General features: G+C 29.1%; 1 protein-coding gene across 1 annotated transcript in view; it reads right to left on the bottom strand.

Annotated features, from left to right (window-relative positions):
• Nucleotides 1-3,062: 3,062 nt before the first annotated feature.
• The window catches only part of LOC129961653 (calcitonin gene-related peptide type 1 receptor-like), a 65,741-nt gene continuing 57,213 nt past the window's right edge, over nucleotides 3,063-11,590 (bottom strand). The window contains exons 12-15 of the mRNA XM_056075183.1: nucleotides 10,598-10,683; nucleotides 4,872-5,010; nucleotides 4,744-4,785; nucleotides 3,063-3,767 (exon numbers count right to left, since the gene is read on the bottom strand). Coding sequence (XP_055931158.1) covers nucleotides 3,543-3,767; nucleotides 4,744-4,785; nucleotides 4,872-5,010; nucleotides 10,598-10,683 — 492 coding nt within the window. The 3' untranslated portion in view covers nucleotides 3,063-3,542. The remainder of the gene's footprint in view (nucleotides 3,768-4,743; nucleotides 4,786-4,871; nucleotides 5,011-10,597; nucleotides 10,684-11,590) is intronic.

Raw genomic sequence — 11,590 nt, 5'->3', positions numbered from 1 at the left:
TATGAAATTTTGTATATCTTCAGTAATAATAATCTTAATTTATTTCTATATATTGAATTAACAGTTAATCATAAATTAAGTTTTGATTAAGAACTCATGATGTTTTGATAAAAAGCTGAGAAAATTGTATAATAATGAATATGAAATATAATCATAGATTATATATTTTTTAAAACTTATAAATATATTTTTGTTCTAAAAATTTCACCTGTAGGAGTTTTGTTAATAGTGGTGGAGTGTTATTGAGAAATTTTAATTTCGGATTTTGAATTGCCTTCTCACTAAAGAAATAATTGTTTAGATTTTTGTTAAAATTTTAAAAATGTTTTCTAAAAATATTTTTTGAATAATCTACAAAACCACTTTACTGAGGAATAATAATTAAAACTGTAGATCAATGTAAAGGGATTTAAAGAAATATTTTATCAGACTATATTCATATTCATGAAAAAAATTAAATACTCTTAACTTAAATTATAGTTGAATATCAGATTGAAGTAAAAGAAATTAAAGAGTAAAAAAAGCTGTTTTTTTTTTTTTGACAGAACTGATAAATTTTTATCCCTTCTGCAATTTGATAAATTTCAATATCTTAATTAAAAAAAAATTATATGCTGTTTGAATTAGGAACATCACTGTATCAATTTTCTTAATAAAATTCAATGTGTTAATCCCCCCAAATAGTAGTAGGAAGCAATGGTATTACTCTCAAATATGTATGACTTTTTTTTTTAATAACTCATCCCAACTTTATTTGTATAGATACCTGTTTTAAGTACAAATTATTCCAATTATATTAGAATATTTTTTAATAATTATAAGATTGCTCTTTACACTGTGCTTTAATCATATTGGAAAACTATCACTGACATGTTTTGTTATGGTTACTTAAAAGTAAGTTTTCCTAGAATTTCCTTTAATTGTATCTTTGTAAAAAAAGTCCAATATTTCTTTCTTTTTTTTATGAATATCAGTAGTTGTACTTATTTAAAACTGAAGATTTAATTTGACACATTGCTATGTCATTCTTCTTCAACTCAAAACCAGAAATAAAATTACTAGAAGCTTTTGCTAGTGCAGAGACATAATTGAATTTGGGAAATGAGACAGAATTTAGCTTGGATCTTTCATGGCAAACACAACTTGACTTTACAAAAAAAGTAACTGTCAGTTATTTAAAGAACAGAATGTATGACAGAAGGGTTAAAACATTTATAAGTTATGGCATTAATTACTTAATTTTTTATAATTTTTTTTGAATAGTTGTAAATGACTTTTTAGCCTTTTCCAGAAGTTTAATTTTCTCTGAATTTGACCTAGAATGGAATATAATTTAATTTTTAGATGTTATTACAGTAGATGCCGCTTAATGTGGTTACTTCGGGATTAAGTAACGGGACAGTAGTTGAATAAAATCAATTCTATTTTTATATCAAAGGAGAAGGGTGAGAAACCCCACTTAACTCAGGGTTACTTATGAATTTTTTCAAAAATAATCATTAATTGTTTTTTTATCAATTTTATTCCTTAACGACTCATTTATATAATATTAGTACTTGTATTGTTTTTTGTAAAAAATTTGTTGAATGATGCTGCAAGCAAAATTTCAAAATATTAAACGTTTAACTCATTCTTGTAATCTTTTTGAGGAATTTAAATGTTTATTATTTGGTCTTATCCACAAAAAGCTCATGATTTTACAAAAATGCTGTGAAACTGCTGAAAGAAGATGCTCTTTTCAGATAGAGAGGCTGTGAGATTTTCAATTGTATTGTAGTGTTGCCTCTATACATTTTAGATAAACTTTTATGGATGTTAAGGATTTATAAAACTCAAATCAGTCATATTTCTTTCATTTTACTATCCTGGTTCATTTTCAGGAGACAATAGTTTATGGCTGTTCAACAGATTTCAAGCCAAATCTAACTGCTTAGCTATTTGTTTTAACGGATCTAAATCATTGTAGTCTATACAAAAGAATGTGAATTTTATCCTATGGGAATGGGATTCACAAAATAATTCCCAGGTGTTTCTTTGCAAATGAGATAAGAATTTCCTTGAACATCAATCGTTAACACTGGCTGAAAATGAAATTTTGGTGAATTCTCTACTTCAGAACCTTTGAACAATGTAGCAATCATACTAAATGAATGAGTGTGTATATATTTGACTACATCAATTCAGGACCAGAGGATTTTGGGAATATAAAGTGAATTATAACATTAGCCATGATTACATTTAGCACTATGCCCATTGTAATCAAATTTCATTCTCATATATTTCTGTTTAATTAGACTTGACACATTTCTGCTGATTTTAGCAGCTTCATATTATTTTTGAGATTAATTTTCTTCCATGTGATAAGTCTACTATGTCCTAATATCTGAAGCAGTTTTTGTATGAATTTGTTCAATTAATTATACTTATTTTTCAGTATTTATATTTATTGTATTTTATTAAGTTCAGATTTTCTCTTCTTCCCAAACCTGTGTCATGTCTGTGTAACTGCATTTTCTTTATATTTGTGGGGGAAGAAACTTAACAAGTCAAGATTGAATTATAATGCCGTAAATTTACTGTAGTCATAAAATAAAAAGTTCACTTCTCTATATTTTAGAACTGTATGTCATATAAAATATATTAATATGTATGTTAAATATATGTATGTTTGTCAAATTTGTTTTAATATGCTTATAATTTGATTCCCTCCACATAAAATATGACATTTTATTGTGCATTGACCAATGCTATATAAAATTAAACTTTTCTCAATTGATATAAAATTCGAGCTTAATTTTCTAAAAGAATCTATGAAAATCTTGCATTTATTCATCTTTATGTAGTTATGTTTTATTGTAGCAAATTGAGAGCTGAATTATCTATTCATGTATGATTTTTAGAACATCAATTAATGGAAATTTGCATTTTAAATGATATAACACTATGTTCTATATTCTCCATTTTTTAGAAGATGTGTTCCTTTGTTAATAAAAGGAGCATTAATTTTGAATTGCAAAATCTTGGTGTATATGAAATCAGTGAAGAATCAAAATGAGACACTATTATAAATGAAAATATTTATTGTTTGATTACTTTGAATGCCAAACAACTTTTAAATGAGTAGAAACTAATCATTATATCAGTTATGTTCTTCTTCTGACGTAGCAATAATATTTTCAAATGCTTTTGATGTAATATGAATGAATTATAGTGAATCACTCATAACTAGTTCATATTTGTTTTCTATTTGTTGCATTTTATTTAGTATGAAAGTATATTACATTTTCAAATGGAATTTATATTTATTTTGTTTTTTATTAACTGAAGTGGACATTTTGTGTTAATATATCATAAGTATAATTAAACATTTCATAAAATACAAATTGTTGTACTGATTTTTTAAAAAATGTTTTAAATATTACTCATAACATGCTAATGTTTGAAAGTATAAATGGAAGTATGTAAAAATTTTCATAGTAAACACACACACAAATGAATTAAATGTAGATAATTATGATATATCCCTATGTAAAAATAACACCTCATGTTTTATGCCCCTCATTGGTGTTAGTTTTGCGTGTATGATTCATTATTTCTTTTGATTTATGGTCAAAAGACTTAGTTCTATGATGGGAATTGTGATTTTGACTTTCATTCATTGTAGAAAGTGTTGTCGACCATCTTCTCATAATTCCACTATTCTTCCTACTTCGAAACTGATTATGTAACTTATATCGTTGATAGCTTCTTTTTAACAAGTACAGGACCTGCCAAATCAAAAAAAAAATTATAGAAATTAGGTGAAACGTAACATTAAACTATTGTATGAACTTTTATCAGAATAATGTCTTTGTTATTTTACATTATGCATGTTAAGTAATATTTTTTTATGTTATACATTAAAATTGCAATTAATGAAGGAAGCAAACCATTAGGTAAAATCAATGGCCTTGTCTTATATATATATTTATAAAAAATTGATCTGTGATTTCCAAGATATAAAATTTTATGTTCTATCACATTATCCCATGCAATCACTTAAAATGCAATGTTCTATCATAAGTTTGAAACATGTCTACTTAGCATCCAAATGTTGCTCTGTTGAATTAAATGGTTTTGTGGGATACTTATAATATTAATAACTACATAAAAATAGAGATATCTTTCATAAGATTCAATATTTCTTATCCTATTGCCTCTTCCCCCCCTCCCAAAAAATTATCCTAAATGTTTTAAAGGTAAATATTTCTTTAAATAAATTGATTTATAGATCTTACTTGATAAATTATTATATAATTTACATATTTAACTGAGTATTTATTTTCATTGAGGTGCAGTGAAGAGTTGATCATAATGTAACCAGTTTTCTACGGACGAGTTGCTAATTAATTTTCAAATAATTATTACCAGAAAGGGATTTTTTTTTCACAGCAGTAATAGAAAATTAATGAAATGCTAATTTAGATTTATCTTTATTATATACTTATTTTTGAGATAGTAAATATTTCATTTAGTATGTAACTATTGTTTTTTTCATTATTTTATGAGAGATTTTATATTTTATCTTTCTTGCACTCAGATTATTCATCAACCTAATTTTAGTGGGCACGAATTGCTTCCTTTTAAGAGTAAAATTTAATGAATTGAAGCAGATATTGGGCAATGTATATTAAATTTGCTCAATTAAGCTTAAAGTAGATGATTTAAAGATTCATAGAGCAAAAAACAGTTTCTATAACTTACCTCTCCATTTAAATAACAGAATATAAGTGCCACCATAGAACCCTGTTTGAAAAAGAAAAGTGATAAGTAAGCCAGTTTGACTGAAAAATTTATTTAAAATCTAAAAATGATTGGAAGTAACTACTCACCTGTAATCCATCCATTGCATAGCTGAAATAAGTGTAAGCCTGTAAAAGGCCACACTTTCCCGAGTGTGGTTTGTAAATTACTAGGCAAAAGTGGAGACCAAATAGGGGAACTAGAACTAAAGTTGCACGAACAGCTTTTCTAGAATAATTAAGAAGAATGAGATGCTTAATTATTGAACTTGTTATTGTGTTTGGTGAATACTTAAAAACAAAATTAAGTCTCATAACTAATATCTCATTGTAAAATAATACAAGAGTAGGGTTTGAACTTTCCTCTATATTTCTTAGTATAGGTGTTAACCCCACCAACACAGACTATATAAACACTTTGGGCTAGGTTATGAATTTCAAGAGTTATCGGATTTTTATTTTCAGAGCCTTGTAAATGAGCGTTTTGTGTATCTACTGGTGCAGTTAGGTAGAGCAGTCAAGGCATGGTCTGGATGCAGTTACCAGAGGGCATAATATTATGGAATCAACTCCTTGCATTTAAAAGAAAATTTTCTAATAAACTTATTCCCAAATTTTTAAAATTAAAAAGGTTTCAACAAAATAAGAGAAAAGCTTTCAAAGGCAATATGCTTCCCTAATTGGGAATAAGGCCTTATTAGATATGGTTATTAGCTTCTGGCTGCTTAGAGCTTATGGTTACTTTATGTGTTAAATAAAATGAATTATATGAAAATTCATATTAGATAACTTCTTTTTGACTTTCTTGTATACGAAGTAGGGAGAAGGTACTTTAATTGTCAAAAAATTCAAACAGATTTTGATGAATCTCCATATTTTAGACTTCCATATGTTTAAAAAACACATTTTCGGTAAATGTCTGTCTGTGACGAAGATAACTCAAAAACGCTTAGAGTTATACTGATGAAATTTGGTACAATCTTTACATCAGATTTGTAGATTTTGCTCAAAATTTTATAGAAATCCCATCAGAAGAAGTCTGTCTGTAATGTACATGCAGCTTTCCAAATATACATTAACTTGATAGCTATAAAATGGAGAGAGTTAGATAGATAAAATATGGTAAACAGATTTAACATATATAATGTAATAGAAACTTATCAAATTTTTGATTAAATCCAACAATGGGTTGTCAGTTTATGCTTACAGAATCATGTAAATGCAGTAATCTAAAAACATCAAATTTGGTATGGGACTTTATGATTACCAGTGTAGTTCTGTGCCAAATTTTAGTTTCAATTGGTTGAGAAAAATATTTCTAAAACAAATTCAATTTTCAGATATTGTTCATAAACAGATTCTGAGACGTCCACATTTCGACAATTCAATCTCATTAAGGGATGAGACGTGGAATGATGAGCACATTTCCAGTATTCACCTTTGACCTTGGATTTCTCCATTAGATATTTTTTAGTTCAATTTTTTTTTCACTTGTATGTGAGTGTTGTGTCGTATCTGACCGCATTTTATTTTAACTCAAAATTTTATATTGATATGGGCTAGTTCAAATGGCAAATAAGCTTTCGGGAGTGGTATGAAGAAAATTTTAGTAATTATTTCATGTTATATATTTAAAAATAATACTATTCTCAAATAGAAAAGTCATTAATAATGTTTTTTAATATCAAAATATATAAAATATCATGTATTTTAAGGAGGCTCCATATTTACAGCAATTCCTTAAATGAAAATAAATTTTTTTAAATAGAATAAACTCTGGTTATCCACAGTTGTTAATCTTAAAATATTGTCAAAAAATTCAATAACATAAAAAAAGCATTTTAATATGAAAAAGATCATTATTATTTTGTGAAAATGTAATTACCAAATTTTAAGAACAGAGATTTTTTTATTTATTCATAATTTAATGTTTATGCCCCTTACTTAACCCTTTAAAGGGCCATTTGTTTCTAGTCATGTTATGTTAAAATATTTTTAGGCTTGAAATTAGAATAAGAAAAGGGATTCATTTAGCTTATTAGATAAATTTAATTTGATTAATTAATTAATTTGGTTAATTAGTAATTAAGTAACAAATCAAGACACATCATTTTGATTGAGATAAAGAACTGAAGCATCTAAATTTCTGTCTTTCTAAAAAAATTTGTCAGAACTTATACCAACCTACAAAATTTCATACAAAGATTGATAAATTTGGTGGGAAGCATACTTCCCACGGCTTAAAGAAAGGGTTAAATAAAAATTGCTCTGAAATATTTTACTGGGCATTAGTATCTTTTTCTTTCTGTATTACTAATTATCTGTAACGTTTACTCTCATAAAACCGCGTGTCTCCATTGCTAAATATAAACATCTCCTTTCGTCTTTCCTTTCACCCCTATTTTGACGACTTAAACCCATCCTAACGCATACGCAAAAGCGCGGAGGGTCTTGCAATCTGTTGTCGAACAGTACTATTAAGGACATACCAGGAATTAATCGTCAAAGATCCTATGAGAGATTCAGTAAAAATGCTAGATTCATGCCAAAAGTTAATATTTTGCAACTACTATATGCTAGTGCCATACAAGGTTTCTTTGGAATAATATTGTTACGAATCTGTAATGCTGCTTCCCAGCATAGTTGGTTCCACCATCGGAAAGAATGTTTTACAGTCATCTGTATTGGACGGAGTCCGTGTGTCGCGTCGGAGGTCCCGGAGCTTGGCGACCCTTTGATGACTTTGGCGCCAAAATAGATTATACCCGAAACATCGAGAATTTTCCCGATCCGTCCAGTAGGAACCAAGATACGCCTCGAACATTCCTGATTGGTTGAGAGGCTTCTAGCCCCGCCCCCTGAGACCTATAAAAGGAGGCGGCCGTGGCTGCCAGGGTCGTCGTAGTCGGAACCGACGGTGAAGAGTGGCCTTCCAGAGAAAAGCGGAGCAGCGACGGAGTCAAGCTAGTGCTGAACTAAGCTGTGCGCTACTGTCTGCAGTAGAGAGTCTTGTTGTATGCTGCACGTCTCGGCTGAAGATAATCGTCTTCTGTGCTGTATATAGTTGTCGTCTTTGTGCTGTCCTGTGTGTCTTCGTGTAAATAAACGTCGTTGTTTTATTTTCTACTGCCGCCTGGTGATTGAGCGTTCTTTACACCATATAACCGCCACTATCCAAACGAACCCCGGAAATTTCGTAACAATATCTTTATTAGAGAATATGCAAAAAAGTCTTGGGTGATCATTCCTACTGGTTTTGCATGAAACGCAAAAAGTAGAGAGTATCTTTTGGATTTAAGTGAAAAGAAATAGCTTTGCTTTTTGATTTTCGCGAAAGCAACAAACATTTGATAACAGCACTACTAGCAATATATAAATTTCAAAATATTTCAATAAAAGAATCATGAGTCGTTTTTCAAAAAAATGTGCAATGAAATGGATTTTTGAAAAGTACATTCTTGAAAATTGATACATGAATAGTAGAAAGTATATTTATGATTGATATAACCGTGACATATATCTTAAGGTAAAAGAATGAATGGAAAGTACTCGTAAATGCAATTTCGTTTTATTATAAGTACTGCACAATACATCAAATGTTGTCATTGCCCCTGCAATTAAGATTTATGAGAAATGTAGCTACAATGAAAAGTTTTTATTTCCAAGTATTGTACTTTCTAGTCGATTAAATTTTCTCAGTTCTTTTCTATTAGCCACATGCTATTAACAAAATTTAGATTTAACCGCATATCATTGGTGAACATAATCAATAGATTAACATGACATCTTAGGTAGGTGTTTTTTTTATAATTAATCGTTGGTTGTATTAACATGACAATTTTGGCGATTAATCTCCAACACTTGGTTAATACAGGAGTACCGTTTTTTCTTTCACCATAACGGCCCCCATTTGTTAATAATTACTTAAAAATACAGCAGTGCAATTGATTATTATATACTTTTTTTAATTTAGATCACTAGTAAATGTGGAGGTGGCAAATTTAAACAGATTAAGAGTTATTTATAAATGTATAAAACTATTTTAGTTCTATAGATTATTTATCTCAATTTTCTTTTATTTAAGAGGCATGATTTACGAGATAAATTTTCAGCTTTTATTCATTAATTGTTGCATAAGTCAACTCTAACTAGAAATAATAAAAATATAAAATAAAATAAACTGTTTTTCATCCATTCGGATTAAAAGATTACATTTTGTTTAAATACAAAACACAATATTTAATTATTTTTTAAATATAATATATTTATATAATATTATAATATAATTTATATAATATTATATTTTTTAAAAATTTTATTGTATATTAATTTTTTAAATATTATAAACATTTTAAAGAACATAGTAATATCAAATACTGACAGTAAAATATTCGCTTAATGCATTCTTTCTTGTTATGGTTTCAATTCTCAGTCTATTATTTCAACCTCAGTGTGTTCCCCTACCTGTGCAATCCCTTTTTGCAATAAAATACAAATATATTATATTTTATCATAATCGGAAAGTACATCTCACTGCTTCAGAATATTGAACATCTCATTTGTGGTTTGAATGACGGTACATTTCTTGATTTTTCCACTTTTTTCAGACATAACATCATTGAAGTTACTTTTATCAACCAGCAGGAGTTGTCTTGCCGAAACTTTCTCAGATACTCTCTAATTCAGGTGTTATCCCCCTCTCCCCCAGCAGAAAATTGTGGACCTTGGGTACGGCTACAAATGCCTTGCACAACAGTGGCAAACAATAGTTACGAAATATTGATCGATAACTTGAATTCATTATTTTTATTGAATCTACCGTATGATCTTTGCGATTAACTCCTGGCATTTAGCAATAGATACATGAAAATCGAATGTGTGTTTTGGGCTCGTTGTTTCCAACCAACTAAAACCAAAATCTGACACAGAACTACAGTTGTAGTCACAAAATCGCATATGAAACTTCATATATTTAAATAATATATTAAGCCAGCGTTTATCACATTTACATGCATGTCAAAGTACAGATAGACAGAAAGTCAATTCTTTTACAGTTTTGGTTTCAAATTTGATAGGTATTTACATTTTAGATGTTCAATCTGTATACTAACTCTGTATCTGCGTACTAGCTCTCTTCTTTTCGCAGTAATCGTCTTAATTTATATACGGGCAGACAGATTTTCTCTGAATGGATTTCGAATTTGATGGAAATTTATAAATTTAATGCAAAGAACCATATACCAAATTTCATTAGTTTAGCTGAAAGCGTTTTGAGCTTATCTTTGTCGCAAACAAACAGACATAATGCCAAAATTGTCTTTTTTTGAGCTCGAGGAGGTCTAAAACTAGGAGATTTTTCAACATTTTGAGTTTGTATATTTTGACCATTACGATATTTTTTCTATACTTCGTATAGAAGAGAAAGTAAAAAGCTCCGAGGGGGAAACAAAAATGGGAATAATTGATGTAACTTATGAAAAGGTTACATATGGATATATGCAATAGTCAGACTCTGTTTGAAGAAACCATATTATATATCTTATTTTCGTTTCAATTTTTGACTTCATATTCCTATTTCATCGCTGCTGGCAACTATTTAGTATACCGCTTTTCATCTGTTCATTTTGGAGCAGACTAAGTGCAACCTACATATGGCTTTAGGATGTAGTTTTACAAATTTTAAACATAGCGTCATTTGTATTTGTTCTTAAATGTTACCGCTATTTAAAACTTTGCATTTTTCACACTTATCCAGATAAATGTTAAACATTAAAAAAAATATATGAAAAATATTTTGTGCACAATAAGGATAATACCTGTATTGACTTGGCTCTTGCGCATGTGTAGCTCGTAGCTTTGTGACGAGGATTCGTAAAATATTGCAGAGAAAGAATAGATTAACCTAAAAATAAAGAAACAAGAATTAGTGACAGCAAAAAAATATTTTTTAAAAAACATATAAATCAAGTATTCCTAGATTTTCTCGATTAATGGAGAGCCATCCTGGTAATAGAAGCCAGTGTTTTATGGATTTGGGAGAAAATATTGGGAGGAAACTAAAATTAATATCCCACTCCAAATGAAGTAAATCTTTAATGTTGAATGAATTAGCGAATATATGTTATTATGGTATGCTTCGGTGTTATGAATGGTGCTAAGAATAGAACATATCTATGTATGCTTCGGTGGTGTATTTAGAAGAACAGACTTTATAAAAGCACATGGTGATTTCCGATTTTGTTCGCTTGCACACCTAAATAAATTCCAAAATGGCTTTTTTTGATGAAATTTAAAAAGAATAGCTACCGAAATTTAGTTGATGAAGTGAGGTGGAGAATCAACGGGGTGAAAGCAATGGAGGGTTAAGTACATATTAATAGACCCTTGAATCAATTTGTCATCTTTTTTTCCCTCGTAACAGGTTCTCAGCTCTATCTTGAGCTTCATGCAGCCATAAGAAGCCAATTTCAAGGTTATGATCCCTAAAAGCTTACATTATAGATGTTTCCCAATGGTACAGCGACCAAGCTACAAGGAAGTATAGATATATATATCAGTATAAGGCGGCGAAATGAAAACGAAACAGTAATGTATTATTTTTTAAAACCAAATATGACGAAAGGGTGAAAAACAAATATCATGCGTTGACGCTGTTGGCAATGTTATATAATTAATGGAACAAGGGGCGAAAACAATTATGTTTCACCTCTGATGTTTACGAGACTTAATGTTTGCGTCCCTCTGACATTTATGCACATGTTCATAGTATAGATAATGTGGACTTTGGGCAAGGGGTCGGGGGGGGTGAA

This window comes from Argiope bruennichi, chromosome 1, assembly GCF_947563725.1.
Source record: "Argiope bruennichi chromosome 1, qqArgBrue1.1, whole genome shotgun sequence".
Classification (NCBI taxonomy): Eukaryota; Metazoa; Arthropoda; class Arachnida; order Araneae; family Araneidae; genus Argiope; species Argiope bruennichi.
Note: the sequence above shows the minus strand (reverse complement) of the source record. Positions and strands in the feature narration are given on the sequence as shown.